The following is a 20,439-nucleotide window of genomic DNA, read 5'->3' as shown; positions in this document are numbered from 1 at the left end:
AAAGAGTCAAAGCACAACAGGATTTTACAATGGATATTACATAAAGGAGAATGATGGCACACTGCCCATAAATACATAGTCTCATAAGTAAATATATTGTAAGAAGGGGACAACATGCAATAACGCAAAATTAAAATAAGGTGCAATGTCCTAAAGGAAAGACCTAAAGCACTGAGGTCCACTGGTCCCTCGTCCTGCAAGATGACAACGTCTGTGCTTGTGATGTGGTCAGTTACATTGCAGGTCATTTAGCACGCTGCTATAAGCGGTTTCGAATGGTGTGACGTGATACTTGGGTGCCTTTCACTAGGGATGAGTGAACCCGAACAGTAAAGTTCGAGGTTTGTACTGAACACCTAGTATCCTGAACACGGACTTTTCATGAAAATCTATGGGTGAGTTCGGATGCTGAATAAAGTTTGTTGAAAGGCTCTTCCCAATTGCCCTGGTGCGGTGGCAATCGGGCTAAGGCTTTGTGGGGTTGATGTCAGCTGTGAATTGACAGCTGACCTCAATCCCCCCATTACTAACACAGTAAATGTAAAAATACACACAGGAAAAAAGTTTATTTGAATAAAGACTCCCCCACACTCCCTCGTTCACTAAGTTATTAATTTAAAAAATAATTCTCAAAGTTCCGACGTAATCCACTGGTGTAATGTCCCTCGATGTTCATCGAATCCTATGGAGCCTAATTCTCAGAACAAGGCTCCATAGGTTACTCATAGTCAGCATCAGGCATAGAATTAAACACGAGCTTTCTCACACGTGTCTTTATTCAAATGATGTTTTTTTTTAACGTTTCAGTTATTGGGTTAGTAACGGGGGTGTCTGATCGAAATCTATCCATTACTAATCCTGGGATTGATGCTAGCTGTCACTACACAGCTGACCTCAACCCCAAAAATTTTACCATAATTTCCACCGCACCACGGCAATCTGGACGAGCCTGCCAATGATCCAGAATTGCCAAATCTAATGGATGTGCCACATCTGGGGCAGCTGCAGGATATTTTTAGGCTGAGAAGTGTCCAATAACCATGGGCCTTCCCAGCCTGATAATAGGAGCCCCCTGCTGTTGGCTTTACCTTGGCTGGTTATCAAAAATATGCGTTCCCCACGCCGTTTTTTTAAACTATTTATTTATTACCTATCCACATTTTGTTTGCAGGGCAATTGTCATGCTCTTACCCCCTTTTGCTTTCTTTTGTAGCCCCCTAGCCCTTACTACGACCATTTTACAACCCAAAAGTTCAGGTTCCCATTCACTTATATGTGGTTTGAGGTTCGGGAACCAATCTGAACTTTTAACTAAAGTTCTGCCGAACCCAAACATCCATAGGTCTGCTCATCACTACCTCTCACTTCCCTTAAATGTGCCTGGAGTTGTGTGGCATTCATCTGGTTCCGAAAGGCATTGTTCACAATTAATCGGTCATCAGTGTGGGATGTGGCGAAAGGACGTCCACTTCTATGTCTTTCTGTGACTCTTCCAGTCTCTCTGTAGCAACCTGCTGATGACACTCTAAGCTCGTCGAACACTTACGAGAACATCCTGCTTGAAGTGTCACAATGGCGAGGTACTGTTGATCAACTGTTAGTTGTCGTCTTGGTCTCATGATGTCAAAATGTGAACAGCATGATGAGGAGGACTGTATAAACACCAATTCTACTTGAACCCTCAAATTTATTGGGCCATTTATGAATCCAAAACCTGTTGTGAATTTTGCCATTAAACTCCTTGTTAGAAGAAAAAAAGTTTTGTTACTGTGTTAGGCAGTTGAAAAAAGATTCATTGCTCTGTTTTCACAACTACAAGACTATAATTACACTGAGAGCAATCAAGCTCCTTGTTAGAGAACATCAAGTTGTGCATAAAGTAATGAAACATTGGACATGTGCATCCAAAAGTTGAGGTCATATTAAATGCACCTGAAAAGGTTAGTGTCTTTCAGGATGATTCTGAAATTTCACCTGAAAGCCAAATATCCCTACATTTTTGAGAGTAGTGTGGAAAAGTGGTTAGGGGGACAAAGAAGGGATAGGTCAGGGAAGAGAAAAGCATGAAGGACAGGGGCCCAAGGAGGACGACTTGTCATGTCTAAATGTTACTGGGCATTTCATGAAGAGTCGGAGCTGACAGAAGAATTAAGATGAAATGGCAGCAAAGGTGGTATGATTGGCATACTCCACCTAGGGGAGCCAAACATTCCCAAACTTCTGGATCTTTTTAAGTATAGCAGATAATTCTTCGTTAATCATGTACCAGGAGAGGCATCTCTTGACTGCTGATATTTCTAGACTTGATTTTTTTATCCAAGTAGTTTGTTTTGCCACTAGAAAAATGAGATGACCTAGTAAGTCCTCCCATGGATATTTTTTTAAGGTTAAAGAAGACCAACCACCAGGATATTCATATATAAACTAAAGCCAGTGGTACACTGGCGCTATCATGCTGATTCTATACATATCTTTAGTTGTGAGATCGGATGTATGCTTTCTGAAATATAGAAAAGTAAAGTTCGTAAGTACACTGTTATTTGTTGATAGGTACAACGGAATATCCAATAGGTGGGTCGGATTTTGCTAGTTATTCCTGCCCCTGTTTGACTGCCTGTGCCCCCCCCCCTCTCCATAATAACAGAGACAGGGGGAGGAAGGACAGGCAGGCAGACGGGTGGGAACAACTAGCAAAAACCGACCCACCTATTAGATATTCTTTTGCACCTAGTACTTTTATATTGATGGCTTATCCTTAGGATAGGTCAGCAATGTCTGATCGGTGGGGGTTCGCCGTTCAGCTGTTCTTATTGCCGGCAGTGGTGGCAGGCGGACGAATTTGCTTAGTTCCAGAGCCTCCCCGTTGAAATCAATAGGAGGCCCGTCCCGTAGTCAGTATCATAAGACAAGGCACCTTCGGAACTGAGCATTTCTGGCCACCTACTGTCGCCACCAGCACAAAGGACAGCTGATCGGCGAGGGTGCCGGGCCCCAGCCGATTAGACATTAATGGCCTATGCTAAGGACAGGCCATCAATGTAGAAGTTGTGGATAGTATCTTTAAGAACATTAGGTGACCTAAAGAAACACATTAGGAAACCAAAATAATGTCACAGGTGAAAAAGCAGTAAAAGACATTAGCAAATAATACCGTGTTTCCCCGAAAATAAGCCCTAGTATGACTTTGCATGAGTTCTGCAGTGTGCTTAACCCCTTCAGCCCCCGGGCACTTTCCGTTTTTGCATTTTTGTTTTTTGCTCCCCTTCTTCCGAGAGGCGTAACTTTATTTTTCCATCAATCTTGCCATATGAGGGCTTGTTTTTTGCGGGACGAGTTGTACTTTTAAATGAAACCATAAGTTTTACCATATAGTGTACTGGAAAATGGCAAAAAAATTCCAAGTGCGGAAAAATTGCAAAAAAAGTCGGATTGTACAATAGTTTTTGGGATATTTTATTCACCGTGTTCACTATATGATAAAACTGATGTGTGGGTATGATGCCTCAGGTCGGTGCGAGTTTATAGACACCAAACATGTATAGGTTTACTTGTATCTAAGGGGTTAAAAAAAAATTCACAAGCTTGTCCGAAAAACGTGGCGCACGTTTTGCGCCATTTTCCAAAACCCGTAGCGTTCTCATTTTTCAGGATCTGAGGCTCATTGATGGCTTATTTTTTGCGTCTTGACCTGACGTTCTTAACGGTACCATTTTTGCGCAGATGCTACGTTTTGATCGCCTGTTATTGCATTTTGCGCAAAATTTGCGGCGACCAAAAAACGTAATTTTGGCATTTGGATTTTTTTTGCCGCTACGCCGTTTACTGATCAGATTCATTGATTTTATATTTTGATAGATCGGGCATTTCTGAACGCGGCGATACCAAATATGTGTGTATTTTTTATTTTTTTAACCCTTTAATTTTCAATGGGGTGAAAGGGGGGTGATTTGAACTTTTAGGTTTTTTTATTTTTTTTTAATTTTTTAAAACTTTTTTTTTTACTTTTTTTTTTATTTTACTAGTCCCCCTAGGGGGCTATTGCGATCAGCAATCCGATCGCTTTGCACAATCTGCAGATCTCAGCTACAGAGCTGAGAACTGCAGATTTGCTGCTTCACTTTCAATGCCGGCTGTATTCTGGCATTGAGAGGAAGTGACTCATGTTAGCCACAGGCGTCATCACATGACCCTGTGCTACCATGGCAACCGCTGAAAGTCACGTGATCATGTCACGTGACTTCCGGCGGGGGCGGGGTAAGTCACTGTCATGGCGGCGCCCATATACATATCGCTGCCAAGACTTTGGCAGCGAAATGTAAGGGGTTAATGGCCGCGGGTGGAAGCGATTCCACCCGCGGCTAGCAGGCACACATATCAGCTGTTGATAACAGCTGATATGTGCGCCGATCGCCGCCGCCCGCCGGCGGCAGGGGGCGGGGCTTACCGGAACACGATCCATGACGTATCTAGTACGTCATGGGTCGTTAAGGGGTTAACTCAAAAAATAAGCCCAATTTACAGTCAGGGCCGATGTTGGGGGAAGTCAAACTTCACAATTTATCAGGCCCCACTCTTTAAGGGACCCCAGCAGTTGTATTCAGAGGTTCAGATTGTTTAACACTAGAACTACTGGACTCATGACACCTATATAGAAATACATGGTGCAAAGTAGTCAAAATGAATACCTCAGTAGTTCTTGTGTTAAGGACCTTCCATGAATTCACAGTTATGTGACCAATTTGTCTCTTAACCGCTTCACGAAACATGACGTACTGGGTACATCATGGATCGTGTGAGGTTATTCCCCTTGGGCAGTCTGCGGCAATCCGCGGGCATGTCAGTTGATTGCTACAGCTGACGTGTGCCTGCCAGGCGCGAGTGGAATCGCGTTCCACCTGTGCCTATTAACACCTTACATCTCGCTGTCAAATTCTGACAGCGAGCTGTATCAGCGCGCTGCCATAAGCATAACTTACTCACCCCCATCGGAAGTCAACTGATCACGTGACTTCCGGTGGTTGCCATGGTACCACAGGGTCATGTAATGACTCTTGTAGCTATCATGAGTCACTTTCTCTCACTCCGACAGACTGCCGTGTGTGAAAGCAAAGCAGCTTTTCTCCAGATCTCAGCTGTGTAGCTGTGATCTATAGAAATGGAAGAGCGATCAGACTGCTGATCGTTATAGTCTCCTAGGAGGACTAATAAAATAAAAAAAGTTGAAAAAAGTTTTAAAAAAAATAAAAAAACTTAAGTTCAAATCACCCCCCATTCGGCCCATTGAAAATTAAAGGGTTAAAAGAATAAACACTATACACATTTGGTATCGCCGTGTTTAGAAAGGCTCGATCTATCAAAATATAAAATCAATTATTCCGATCGGTAAATGGCGTAGCGGCAAAAAAATTCCAACGCCCAAATTACATTTTTTTTTGGTCGCCGCAAATTTTACGCAAAATGTAATAACAGGCGATCAAAAATAGCATCTGCACAAAAATGGTACCATTAAAAACATCAGCTTGAGATACAAAAAATAAGCAGTCACTGAGCCATAGATCGCGAAAAATGAGAACGCAATATCCCAAAAACTATTGTGCGATTGCATTTTTTTCCGCACTTTTTTTTTTTTTTTGCTATTTTCTAGTACACTATATGGTAAAACTGATGGTTTCATTTAAAAGTACAGCTTGTCCCGCAAAAAACAAGCCCTCATATGTCAAGATTAAAAGTTAAAGAAAAATTAAAAGTTAAAGCTCTCGGAAAAAGGGGAGCAAAAAAAAAAACAACCAAAAAAAAACGGAAAGTCAACCAGGGTGAAGGGGTTAATTGCAGGAGTCTAAAAGAACCGAACAGGAGACAGTCTAGTATGCAGGACTGGCATTAGGGGGAATTGCAGAACAAACTGGAAAATTTGACAGGGCCCCCCCCACCCCACCCCATTCTCCTAGGGGCCCCAGGGTTTATATAATAACAATGCTCCAGGACGTTTCTAACATCACATCATGTGACCAAAGGTGATTGCAGAAATCTTAAGCTGAAGCAGAGACAGGCGTGTGTATATAAGAGATAGATAGATAATACATGGGTGGATAGATACACACACGTTACACACAGGGCTTGGTGAGTTATGTTGATGTTCCAGAATGTAATATGACCAAATTTGAATAAATCTTTTTTTTTTTTTTAGTGTTTAATGTATATTATTGTTCATGGAAAAAGACATTCCCTAAAAATAAGCCCTAGTAAAAAATAAACCAAGCAAAAAAATAAGTTAACACCTGGTCTTATTTTTGGGGAAACACGGTAGCAGCATAGGGGAAGGCACTTATCCATCGTGAATGGTCCCAGGTTCAAGGTGATGCTCAGGAAGCTGCGCACATAAGGTTAAGCATCCTCTGGGTGAGTTCTCTTAGGGCCGTTTCACACATCCGGCATTTCACCGGATTCGGCACACTCAAGGACAGTGTTAGGCTAGTTTCACACTTGCGTTGAATGGCATCCGTTGCATTGTGTTGTGTAACGGATGTGTTGCATATAGTAGCACAACGGATGCAACGGATCATACAAAACGGAAAGCTTTTTTTTTTTTTTTTTTTTCTACTATTGTGAACGATCAGCTGATCACCCGGCGGCCAGATGCTCAGCTAATCGCTCTCAATAGCCGGCTGCTGGGCGCTCAGCTGAGCGCTCTCGCATGCCGGCGGCCGGTTGATCAGCTAATCGTTCGGCCGCTTAGAATGTGTGCGGGGGGCAGAGTGGGTGGAGCCGAGCGGGCCATGGCGCTGAGGACAGGTGTGTGTGTACATACATGTGGAGTGCGGGAGGGGGCGGAGCCAAGCAGGGAAGTGTCGGGCTCCCTGCACACGTAGCGAGGGTAAATATCGGCAAAGCTCTTTGCTTGGTTACCCAATATTTACCTTGGTTACGGGTGCAGTGAGCCAGAGAGAGCAGGCGCAGTGAAATCCTACGGACTGCGCTGCTCAAAAAAAACATTACATGCTGCGTTCCTCCTGCCCGGCGCAGCGTCAAAATAACAAATGCAACGCTGACACTTGTGTTACAATGCGTCGTCCATACAAGTCTATGGAGAATAGCGCAGTGCGTTAACGGACTGCGCTAGTCTCGATAGTGACGGACTGCGCTTAACGCAAGTGTGAAAGTACCCTTAATACTGTACAATGGCATCGCGGCAAGCTCCGGTCACATGACAGCATGTGACTAGAGGTTGCCGCAATGCCATTGTACTATATTACACTGTACTGCAGTGTGCCGGATCCGTCAATATGCCGGATGTGTGAAACGGCCCTTAGGGAGTTGTCCGCAACAATAAGCGAACAAGTAACGCAAGGGACCCATTGCAACTGGTAACTTAGAAGACACAAGAAATGCAATAAGAGCAAGATCTGTAAAGATATTTTTTTTTTTTTTTAAAGCTGTGTTCACATGTGGTAGATTTGTTGCAGAAATGTCAGCTGCTGTCCCACTAATCTGAATGGGAAATCTAGAAGTGAGATGAATTTTGTCATATCACAGGTTCTCCTCTTACTGAAGTGCTCCCCTCCATACCTGGACATTATTCAGACAATATTGGCTTTTCATATACCAGGAGGAAGACTCTATAGAAGATGTCTGTCTAGAGATAGTCACCAAGTGGTGTGAAGCCGAGAAGGCGTCCAGAGCCCAAGCTAAAGCAGAAGGTAACTGTCCGTCTGGCACACTATTATATTAGTAACTAAAGTCCAAACCCTCCATCCATACATGCACATGGCCGAGCGTACATACATTTTCACTGGTGGAAGGTGAAATGAAGAGCACCTGGAAGTCCACTATGGTAGCTCCTTAAAGGGAACCTGTCAGCAGAAATTTCCCCTAAAACCTCACAGATTCCCCCTCTGCAGCTCGTGGGCTGCATTCTAGAAAGGTCCCTGTTATTATTGTGCCCCCTTTCTGACCAAAAAAAAGAGTTTATAAAGAGGTACCTTTTTGGCTTCGGATTCTATAAATCTGACATGGGGGCGGGTAGCCTGATGGCCGTTATTCTGCCCCCTGGTCCTGTATGCCGCCCCCATCGCTGATTTCCATACTTTTGGACGCCGCCCACTGCTCCAGCCATCCCCGCGCATGCCCAGTGCCAGTCTCACGGGACTGAGCACTGTGACTGCTGGTGACGTGTGCGCAGGCAAGTGATTATGGGCGGGACTGTGACTGTTATCAGCAAGTACCCGCCCATAATCTCGTGAGCGCGCAAACCTCTCCAGCGTCACACTGTGCTCAGTGTAGATGCTAGACTGTATGGGCTGCTTCCAGGGATGACGTCCCTTTGTCACGTGATAGTATTTTGAACACGCCCCTATCACGTGACAAAGGGACGTCATCCCTGGAAGCAGCCCATACAGTCTAGCATCTACACTGAGCACAGTGTGACGCTGGAGAGGTTTGCGCGCTCACGAGATTATGGGCGGGTACTTGCTGATAACAGTCACAGTCCCGCCCATAATCACTTGCCTGCGCACACGTCACCAGCAGTCACACTGCTCAGTCCCGTGAGACTGGCACTGGGCATGCGCGGGGATGGCTGGAGCAGTGGGCGGCGTCCAAAAGTATGGAAATCAGCGATGGGGGCGGCATACAGGACCAGGGGGCAGAATAACGGCCATCAGGCTGCCCGCCCCTGTGTCAGATTTATAGAATCCGAAGCCAAAAAGGTACCTCTTTATAAACTCTTTTTTTTGGTCAGAAAGGGGGCACAATAATAACAGGGACCTTTCTAGAATGCAGCCCACGAGCTGCAGAGGGGGAATCTGTGAGGTTTTAGGGGAAATTTCTGCTGACAGGTTCCCTTTAACTCCTGTGGGACCAAACTTCAACATGTCTGACTCATCTTTAACGCAACATGATCTTAGGTAGGAAAGTCAATGGGCCACTATACTTATTAAATGGTTAACAGGCTCCACCATTAATCTAAAGGCGTTGTTCAGACTTAGGATATCGATTTACCTATATTTAACTGCAGTTCAGCTCCTACAGAAGGGAATAAGATCTGAGGTACAGTACTCCTCAGAATTGGTCAACACTATGACAAGTTAGGACAACCCCATTAAAGGGAACCTGTCACCAGATTTTTCCCTATTGAACTAAAAGAATCCCCTTCTGCAGCTCCTGGGCTGCATTCTATGAAGGTGCACCTTGGCCCTGGCTCCCCTTCCAGACCCCAAAAATAACTTTATAAAACTTGGCCCTTAGGTATGCTGATTTACCTTGTTTGGCCAGATGGCTCATTTTCTGCTCCTTCACCTCCCTCCTGCTGCTGATTGCTGTCCTCCTTTCTTGATTGATGGGATGATGCCCTCCGTCATCCTCCTCGTCGCATTTTCAAATCTCGCGCCTGTGCCGTCATGTCCACTCGCGCAGGCGCAGTTCGCTCTGCCATATCGCAGCCAGAGCAGAAAACATAGCTGCCCTAGCTTGCGCTGGTTCATACCCGGCTCATACCCGCCCATAATCTTGCGCATTTATCTCACCGCCGTGAGCGGGGGCAGCTATGTTTTCTCTAGTCCCTTCCACGACAGCATAGGAGGTTGTCTCTCCACGCCCTAATTGGGACAGGAAGTACAAGAGGTTTAAAAGGACCCTCCCACCTCCCATACCCAGTGTCTTTCCTGTCCCCATGGGGCATGGAGAGGTTTTTTTCTTTTTCTCCTATGCTGTGGTGGCCGGCGATTTACAGTATACAAATTTTTTTTTTTTCTTCTTCCCCTATTACCTTAAGCCGGGCAGTATCGGTCGGGCCTTCGCCGCTCCTCCCTTGCTGTTCCCTCACGCTGTGGGGGACCGCTGCTCCAGCCTTCCGGAACTTCTCTGGGGTGATGCAGGCTGTGGAGCTCCCCGGCCTGCGTCCTCCCTGAGCCGCCGGCCGCTTCCTGCATGCACGCTGCTGGAGCGATCCGGAGATGCTCCCGGGGCCGGGACTTCTGGTCTAGCGAACTTCCGGTTGAGCGCTTCCGGTTCGCGGAGGCAGCGTGGAGGACACGCCGACACTGACTCGGCCTGTCCGGGACCGGATGCAGGAGGCGGGGAACGTTAGCCGTCACTGGGGGGGCAGGCCCTTCTGCATAAGGGCTGCCGTGAAGACGTCAGATTCATGGTAAGAGATTCGACCGTGCTCCCTGTCATGTCTTCCCCTGCAGCTGCATCTGCAGAGCCCAGTGTGCCCCCTGCTACTGTAAGTACGGAGGGGGATGGTCCCTCAGGCATGGGTCTCAGACAAATGATTTATGGCTCTCTGGTCTGTGTTTTCTAGGAGGACAAGGCCACTAAGAAAGTTGACAGAAATGAAAAGTCAGAGAAGTCTGAGAAGTCAGAGAAGTCAGAGAAGGCTGACAAGTCCGATAAGCCGGATAGACCTGACAGATTTGAAAAGATTAAAAAATGGCCTGTCTGTATAAGGAAGCTCCCTGCAGTATGGGACAAGAAGCTTTGCCAACAATGTACGGACCAGATTATTAGGGCCGAACAACCATCCCTGATAGACGAGTTGCGGTCCATGATGAAACAGGAGATTCAGGCCTCACTGGCCTCCCTCCCTGCTCCTGGCCCTGCTCCTGGCCCCTCTTCTCCAAAGAAGAGGAAACTCCAGTCAGCCCCGTCTGAACATGAGGACGCTGATTCCGCCTCAGAGGGTCCCGATGAAGGATTTCCCTCTGGGAGGTCTGACCAGTCCTTTCTGTTTCCCTCAGAAGATTTGGGGGATCTTATTGGGGCAGTTCGGAGCACTATGGGGTTAGAGGAAGTGCAGTCTCTTCCCTCAATCCAGGATGAAATGTTTGCTGGCCTGAAAACAGTCAAACAATTAGGATTTCCGGTTCATGCCAATGTTCTGGATATCGTCTCTCAGGAATGGGAATTTCCTGAGAGGCGGGTACGGAGTGACCCTAGACGCAGGTTTCCTCTAGAACCTTCTGGATTACATTGGGAGGTCCCAAAAGTAGATGTTCAGGTGGCTAGGGTGGCTAAACAAACGGCGCTTCCATTTGAAGATACTTCCCAACTTAAAGATCAGATGGATAGGAAGGTAGAAGGCCTAATGAAGCGATCCTGGGAGGCATCGTCTTCTTCTATTCAGGGTAACATTGCCTCCACTTGTGTATCCAGGTCCCTACTTAGGTGGTTAGACCAGTTGGAGGCTCATATTTCTCAAGGTACCCCTCGGGAGGAATTGCTGGAATCCCTTCCCTTGCTTAGGAAGGCTACCAGTTTTTTGGCAGATACCTCGGTGGAATCTGTCCGCCTGGCGGCCAGGACCTCGGTTCTATCTAACTCTGCCAGACGTGCCCTCTGGCTTAAGGCCTGGAGTGGAGACTCCACCTCCAAAATAAGGCTTTGCTCCCTTCCGTTTAAAGGGGATTTGGTGTTTGGGCCTGCCCTAGATGATATTCTGGACAAGGCGACTGATCGTAAGGCCTTACCTGATCCTAGACCCACCAGGAAGCGGTCCTTTCGTCCCTCAGGCCTCCCAGCCCAGAGGGAAAGGGAAGGCAGGCCGGTGGAGCTATCCTAAGGGTAGAGGGAGAAACATCCTTATCCCTCCCCATCAACAACGTCCTCAGCAGGACAAACAGTGACTCTGCTCGGGTGGGGGGACGACTCTCGGCGTTTCTCCCCCAGTGGCGGTCCATAACCACCTGCCAATAGGTTCTGAAGATCGTCTCGGAGGGTCTCCTAATAGAATTCATCTCCCCCCCCCCCTCTTCCGGGTTTCCGAGTCACTGCTCTGGCGTCGCAGGTTTCACAGGCTCTCTTATACGCAAAGATTCTAGAGCTAATACACTCGGGGGTCGTTTCCCCAGTCCCGAGTCAGGAAGAAGGGATGGGACACTACTCCCGCCTCTTCCTTGTCAAAAAGCCGTCTGGCGACGTCCGGATAATAATCAATTTAAAGCGTCTCAACCGTCAGGTCAGGTATCGGCGGTTCAAGATGGAGTCAGTAAAATCAGCTATCCCCCTGATAGGTCTACATCACCAGATGGCCTCTATAGACTTGAAGGACGCCTACTTCCATGTGCCCGTCCATCCGGGTCACAGGCAATACCTCAGGTTTGCGGTTCTACACGGGGAGGAGGTGCTTCATTTCCAATTCAATGTGCTTCCCTTCGGGATCTCCTCGGCTCCAAGGATCTTTTCAAAGATCATGGCAGAGGTGGTCGCCTTCATACGATTGCAGGGTATCTGTCTGGTTCCATATTTGGACGACTTTCTTCTCATGGCTCCCTCTGCTCCAACCCTCCGGAGCCATGTGGAAAAGTCTTTAGGAATCCTACGGTCCCTGGGATGGATTCCCAATCTCAAAAAAATCACAGTTAAACCCCTCCTCCACTCGGCAGTTTCTCGGAGTGCTGCTGGACTCCGACCAACAGGCATCTTTTCTTCCGGAGGGCCACAGGGTAGCTCTGTTAGCCAAAATATCAAAACTTCGCAGGCAGGCTCGCCCGACGCTTCGAGCGGCTATGTCGGCTCTGGGTTCTATGACATCCTGCATTCCCTCAGTCAGGTGGGCTCAGGCCCATTCTCGGTGTCTCCAGGATCATATCCTGGCGCATTGGGACAGACTCCCGTCATCCCTAAACAGACGGTTTCGCCTCTCGGGGCCCGTCTCCTCATCCCTTCTCTGGTGGCTGCGGCCCAACAATCTGCAGGTGGGGGTTGCCTGGACTCAGGCACCCCTGGTTACACTAACCACAGATGCCAGCCTGCGAGGATGGGGTGCTATGGTGGCAAACTCCCCATTTCAGGGGGTCTGGAGTCCTTATGTCAGCTCCCAATCCTCCAACTACCGAGAGCTCAGGGCAGTCAGGGAAGCCCTCCTTGCGGCTCAGGATCTCGTCCGGGACTCTCACGTCCTGGTATACTCGGACAATGTCACAACAGTGGCACATCTCCGCCATCAGGGCAGTACACGCTCAGGCGCCCTGAAGTCGGTGTCCTCCCGGATCTTTCAATGGGCGGAACAATCACTGCTGTCCCTTTCTGCAGTGCATCTCAAGGGCTCACTAAATCTTCAGGCAGATTTCCTGAGTCGTCGGGATGTTCATCCGGGGGAATGGAGTCTGGATCAGGCGGTGTTCTGCTCTCTGGTGGCACGGTGGGGTGCTCCGGAAGTGGACCTCTTTGCTTCAGCAGGAAATCGCAAGGTCGCAACATTTTTCTACCTGAACCCTCGGGACAAGGCGTTGGGGGTGGACGCCTTCTGCCACGACTGGTCCTTTTGCCTCGCCTACGCTTTCCCCCCTCTTCCTCTTCTCGCACGGACCCTGAGGAAGATCAGAGACGATGGGGTCACAACTATCCTGGTAGCCCCACTGTGGCCTCGGAGGAGTTGGTTCAGTCTGATCATGTGTCTCGGGATAGACGGTCCGGTCCTCTTGGGTTCAGACCCCAGTTTACTATCCCAGGGTCCGATTTTCCATCCGGATCCCCAGAAACTCAAATTGGCTGCCTGGCTTCTGAGGCCCGGGCACTAAAGGCCCAAGGACTATCTGACAAAGTTGTGGCTACCCTACAGAAGAACCGTAAACCAGTGACTAATAGTATTTACAACAAAATCTGGAAGAGATTTTCCTCCTGGTGTGGTTCTCGGCCTCTGGACCCACTCCGGCCTAATGTTGCGCAGATTCTAGACTTCCTCCAGAGTGGATTGGACTTGGGCCTTCGGCCTAGCACCCTGAAGGTTCAGGTATCAGCACTCAGTGCAGTCTTTGACACTGCTCTGGCGGATCATCGCTGGATTCGCCGGTTCTTTGTATCCGCTAGTAGGCTCTGTCCACGTCAGCGGGTCGTGACGCCTCGCTGGGATCTCAATGTGGTCCTTACCGGACTTTCTCAGTCACCTTTTGAGCCACTGTCCTCCTGTACCATTCGTTCTCTTTCTCACAAGACTGCCTTTCTTGTGGCTATTACGTCTGCTCGTAGAGTCGGGGAGCTTCAGGCTTTGTCTATTCGGGAGCCTTACCTGACCGTCAGAGATGACAGCATTGTTTTTCAGCTGGATCCTTCCTTCCCAAGGTGCTTTGGGATTTTCACCGTTCTCAGTCCATCATCCTACCTTCCTTCTGTCAGCATCCCCGGACTCCGGGTGAGGAAGTGTTTCATTCTTTGGACGTTCGTCGGACTGTGTTGCACTACCTGGAGGTTACTGCATCTTGGCGCCTTGATCATAACCTGTTTATCCAGCCCTTTGGTCGAAATAAGGGCAGGAAGGTGGCTAAGAGTACTGTCGCCAACTGGATTGTACGGGCAATTAGAGACGCCTACCTCGCTCAGCATCTCTCTCCGCCTACCGGATTTATGGCGCACTCCACCAGGGCTACCTCTGTCTCCTGGGCTGAACGGGCAGGGGCTTCTCCTGAGCAGATCTGCAAGGCGGCTACGTGGTCTTCCCTACATACTTTCACGAAGCATTATCGTTTGGATCTGGATTCCAACAGGGATTTGGCTTTTGGCAGGAAGGTCCTGCAGGCTGTGGTCCCCCCCCCCCCCCCTAGGTATCAATTCTTTGGTATTCCTCCTATGCTGTCGTGGAAGGGACTAGAGAAATAAGAATTATTCTTACCGTTAATTCGGTTTCTAGGACCTTCCACGACAGCAGGTAATTCCCTCCCTTTTTTGTATTCATATATTCCTGGATATGTTGTACTTCTCATATGCTATGGGTTCTTTGTAAGACACTGGCTATGGGAGGTGGGAGGGTCCTTTTAAACCTCTTGTACTTCCTGTCCCAATTAGGGCGTGGAGAGACAACCTCCTATGCTGTCGTGGAAGGTCCTAGAAACCGAATTAACGGTAAGAATAATTCTTATTTCTGCTCTGGCCGCGATACAGCAGAGCGAACTGCGCCTTTCTTTTCTTTTTTTCTCAATTCTGACCACTGAGGTGATAACTCTGGGACACTTCAACAGATCTTGGTGATTCTGAGACTGTTTTTGTCATGACATGTTTTACTTCATGTTAGTGGTAAATGAAGGACAATATTTTTTTGCGTTTCTTTGTGAAAATATTGGAAATTAGGCAAATATTTTGAAAATTTTGCACTTTTCAAACGTTGTATTTTTATGCCCTTAAACCATAGTTGTGACTTAAAATGGTTGAAAAATATTTCCCATGTTTACTTTACATCAGTGCAGTTTTTGAAACCTTTTTTATTAAATTAGAAGGGTTAAAAGTTCAGCAATTTTTCTTTTCCAATAAAATTTACAAAACAATTTGTTTTTAGGGACCACGTCACATTTGAAGTCACTTTTAGAGGCCTAGGTGACAGAAAATACCCAAAAGTGACACAATTCTAAAAACTGCACCCCTCACACTGTTCAAAACCACATTCAAGAAGTTTATTAACCCTTCAGGTGCTTCTCAGGAACTCAAGCAATGCGGAAGGGAAACAAAATGTTATTTATTCCCACAAAAATGTTACTTCAACCCTAAATTTAGCATTTTTTTGCAAGGGTAACAAGAAAATGCACCTTACAATTTGTTATTCAATTTCTCCTGAGTACACTGATACTAGTTTTCCACCACATAATGGGGTATTTGGGCACAGGGAGTGGAGCACCATTTGAATTTTCAGCGCCATTTTGGCTGGAATAAATTGCAGACGCCATGTCACATTTGAAGAGTCCCTGACATGCCAAAACAGCAGGAACCCCCCACAAGTGAACCCATTCTGGAAACTAAACGTCTCATCCAGGGGTGTGGTGAGCAATTTTATCCTGTTCACTACCCGGCAAATTTCCTCCCTTCATTCTACCACATATTGTACTGAAATGGAAGACCGGCAAAAAAAAAAAAAAATTCCAAGTTCAGTGAAATTGCAAAAAAGTGCATTTTTGGTGGTGGGGGAGATAGTTACCATGTTCACTATATGGTAGAACTGACCTGGCAGTATGATTGCCCAGGTCAGTACGAGTTCATATATGCTAAATATATCGTGTTTTGGATTTTTTTGTCTTTTTGTTTTGTTTTTTTAAGTGGTGGAAAAAAAATATTTTTTGATCCTGCAAGTTGGTTATGCAGGGAAGGGGGTGACTGGTTGTAGATATTGGAGCAGATGTATTAAGGCTGCCTAAGTAGACAGTCTTAAAATGCACCAGATTTATCACAGTGGTACATGCTGTTTTGATAAATTTGGTGGAAATTTAGAATGTGTAGGTTAATGTCACCACCTATTGTTTGGCGTACTTTGGTTTGGGCTACACTCTTTCCCACCAACCACCCACTTTCTGATCGCTCATACTGTCATGTCAAATTACATGTCAAAACATGTGTAAACCAATTAATAAATATGGTGTAAGGTATGTAAAACATTTTTTAAAAATTATGCCAGACTTTAGAAGAAGCTCCCCAAATGAAATCCCACCACTGATTACACTTTGTGTAGTACAGGGGTCTCAAACACATGGCCCGCATGCGGCCCCTCAGGCTGCTTCGTGCGGCCCCTCAGGCTGCTTCGTGCGGCCCCCGGCCCGTGCCCCTGTTCACTATCGCGGCAGGGGCAGCAGCCACTGTCTGCGCTTTATGTCAGATGAATGTTTTGCAGACACTGCGCTCTCGCGCCGGCAATACATTCATCTGACATAAATCACTGACAGTGACACTGCAGCTGCCGCAATAGTGAACAGGGGCACGGGCCTGGGGGCCGCACAAAGCAGAGATGAGGCAGCCGAGGGAGCGCGGGACAGGTGAGAAGAATGGTGTGTTGTTTTTTCGTGTGTATGTGAAGGACAGCACATGAACCCCTTAGCGACCTATGACATGCTGGGTACGTCATGGCTTCCTGGTACTTAAGGACCCATGACATACCCGGTACGTCATGGTGAAATCGCGGCCCCAGAGCCCCGGTGGCTGCGATCGCTTTGCAAATACCTTAGACTCGGGGAGGAGGGGACTTCTGCCTGACCTCAGGAGGGGTGGCGTCTCCTTCCCGGACCTACGGAGGCTGTGATTGGCTGAGCGGCGTTCGTCAGCCAATCACAGCCACTGTAATGTTTTAGCCATTGAAAATGGCTGAAACATTGAAATCCAGCCATGGTCAGTGCAGCTGTAGCACCGATCATTGGCTGGAGCTGGGTGACCTCTGTTTCACCTGCCCCCAGCTCTGATTGGAGAGACCGGCCATGTGACCGATCTCTCCAATCACTGTGCATCTTGGGCCGGAGACCGCTCCCCCCCCAGCTTCACTCCGGCGTCTGTGTAAGGTGAGGGCGGGGAGCAATCGGTAAGTTATAGCCACTGCCCCCCCCCCCCCCCCCCCATTACTACAGGATGGGGACAAAGTGCGCACATCATTATGAGATGGGGATAAGGCTGGCGACATAACAATAGGATTGGGACATTACAAGGATGGGCACAATACTATTGGATGGGGACATTATTACTATAGGATGAGGACAAGGTAAGCACATTGCTATAGAATGGGGACAAGGATGGGAAACATTACTATAGGATAGGGATAATGCTGGGGACATTACTATAGGATGGGGACATTGCTACAAGGGGACAAGGATGGGGAACATTACTATAGATTGGGTACATTACTATAGGATGGGGACAAGGATGAACATATTAGTACAGGATGGGCACATTACGATAACATGGGGACAAGGCTGGGGCACATTACTTTAGGATGGGGATAAGGATGAGCACATTACTGTGGGATGGGGACTAGGATAGGGTACAATACTACAAGGGGACAAGGATGGGCACGTTACAACAAGATGGGGAACATTACTAAAAGATGTTGGTCAAAATATCTATATAGTGCTAATTGTAAGACTATTAGTTACAAGAAATGAATAAAATGTAAAAAAAAATAATTTTTTGTTTATATTAAAACAAAGAATGTGCACGTTTGTTATAATAAACAAGTGAAAATGTTCAAAATCAGTGATCCAAAGGTGTGTAAAAAATAAAAATAAAAAAATAAATAAAAATATATTATATATGGTACCAATAAAAATGTCACTTTTGTCCTGCAAAGAATGTGGCCCCCAAATTATTCTTTTTCCTCTGTGCGGCCCATACACCCAGCCTAGTTTGAGACCCCTGGTGTAGTAGATGCCCTAAGAGGTATTAGTGCACTCTGAATTTTCACTAATTATATAACAAAACAGTGATATTTATGCTATGCATCTTAACCGTTTCTTGTCCCTCTGTTTAGATGAGGTAGAAGCTCTAACTAGCATGATCGAAAAACAGGCACAGATTGTTGTAAAGCCCAAGGAAGTATCGGAAGCAGAGCAACGGAGAAAGGCAGCTCTCCTGGCACAGTATGCCAATGTTACAGATGATGAAGAATATCCTTTACATTCATTGCACCAAATGACTATCTGGCAGGGTCAGGTTCCATGTCATCACTATGGACTGCACATGTGAGCAATACTGGTGAAGAATTGCATGGTTGTGTTTTTCTTAGCCATGGGATCATATTTTTATAAACCTGAAACTGCCCTCAGGGTAGGTTCATTACTGGGCAGATTTTGCTGTGCCATGTTTTCACAAAGGCAATATGGAGAGTGATGATGACGACTTATCTTGTTTTTCGGACTATAAGACGCACCTAGGTTTTAGAGGAGGATAAGAAAAAAAATATGCAAAAAATTGACGCATTGTTAGGGGGGTAATATCCCCCATCCTGGTGTATATGGCCCTAGTTATGCAGCACACATAAAAAAAATAAAATTCTACTCTCCTTCGCTCCGCTCCCCAGGCATGCAGCATCCTCTTCTGATCCTGCAACTGACTTCAGCATGTAAGTGATGGGCAGTGTATTATGACACTGCCATGCGCCCCCAATCACAGGCACGCTGAAGGCAGGAGCAGGATTACTGCTGTAGAAAGTCGTCGGTGGCAGGAGTTGTGAACATTCATTTCCCCATTAAAGGGAAATGAATATTCACTGCTCCCCACGCCCATAATCCAGCCCACCTCTAGGCTCCAGCATCAGTGATACAGGAAGTAAATGATTGAACATTTTTACTATCACTGACCTCGGTGCCAAGAGGTGGGCAAAATTATAGGTGTTGGGAGCAGTGAATATTCATTTCCCTTTAACCCCTTAACGACCGCGGGTCGTAAAATTACGTCTTAGCGGTCATAACGTTACTGCCCGCGGTCTTCCGGCAGCATCATGCTGCGATCGGCACACATCTCAGCTGATTTTCACAGCTGAGATGTGTGCCTGCTAGGCATGAGCATAATCGTTATCTGCTCGTTCCGTTTAACCCCTTATATGGCGCTGTCAATATGTGACAGCGCCATTATAAGTGCGATCGCGGTAAACTTTTACTTACCGCCCGATTACCGGAAGTCACGTGACGCGATCACGTGACTTCCGATAGTTGTCATGGTAGCACCGGGTCATGTGATGACTCCTGTACTACACCTTACTTGCTTTCACTTTCGCTGTGCCAGCGGCACAGCAAAAGAGAGAGAGAGCGTATCTGCTGTTTACAGCCTTGTAGCTGTGATCAGCAGATACTGCAGAGCGATCGGATTGCTGATCGCAATAGCCCCCTAGGGGGACTAGTAAAATAAAAAAAAAAGTTTAAAAAAAGTTTTAAAAAATTAAAAAAAACCCTAAAAGTTCAAATCACCCCCCATTCGCCACATTGAAAATTAAAGGGTTAAAAAAATAAAAAATATACACACATTTGGTATCGCCGCGTTCAGAAACGCCCGATCTATCAAAATATAAAATAAATTAATCTGATCAGTATACGGTGTAGCGGCAAAAAAATTCCAAACGCCAAAACGACGTTTTTTTGTCGCCACAACTTTTGCGCAAAATGCAATAAGAGGCGATCAAAACGTAGCATCTGCGCAAAAATGGTACCGTTAAAAACGTCAGCTCGAGACGCAAAAAATAAGCAGTCACTGAGCCATAGATCCCGAAACATGAGAACGCTACAGGTCACTGAATATGGCGTAAAACGTGCGCCACTTTTTTCGGACAAAACGTCCGGTTTTTTTTTTAACCCCTTATATAAAAGTAAACCTATACATGTTTGGTGTCTACGAACTCGCACTGACCTGAGGCATCACACCCACACATCAGTTCTACCATATAGTGAACACAGTGAATAAAATATCTCAAAAACCATAGTGCTATCGCACTTTTTTTGCAATTTGTCTGCATTTGGAATTTTTTTGCCGTTTTCCAGTACACTATATGGTAAAACTGATGGTTTCATTTAAAAGTACAGCTCGTTCCACAAAAAATGAGCCCTCACATGACCATATTGACTGAAAAATAAAAAAGTTACGTCTCTCAGAAAAAGAATAGCGAAAAAAAACAAAACGGAAAGCGAAAAATCGGCCGGTCGTGAAGGGGTTAATGCAGAAATGAATATTCAAAGCTTCTGCCACCCAGCTCCACCGCTTCCGCCTCTCTAC

General features: G+C 46.6%; 1 protein-coding gene across 1 annotated transcript in view; it reads left to right on the top strand.

The window, feature by feature from the left end:
- CCDC43 (coiled-coil domain containing 43) overlaps window positions 1-20,439 on the top strand; it is a 34,911-nt gene that overhangs the window by 3,578 nt on the left and 10,894 nt on the right. The window contains exons 2-3 of the mRNA XM_075347719.1: window positions 7,607-7,697; window positions 18,206-18,341. Of these exons, the coding sequence (XP_075203834.1) occupies window positions 7,607-7,697; window positions 18,206-18,341 (227 nt within the window). The remainder of the gene's footprint in view (window positions 1-7,606; window positions 7,698-18,205; window positions 18,342-20,439) is intronic.

Source organism: Anomaloglossus baeobatrachus, chromosome 5, assembly GCF_048569485.1.
Source record: "Anomaloglossus baeobatrachus isolate aAnoBae1 chromosome 5, aAnoBae1.hap1, whole genome shotgun sequence".
NCBI classification, from domain to species: domain Eukaryota; kingdom Metazoa; phylum Chordata; class Amphibia; order Anura; family Aromobatidae; genus Anomaloglossus; species Anomaloglossus baeobatrachus.
This window is presented reverse-complemented; position numbering and strand designations above follow the sequence as displayed.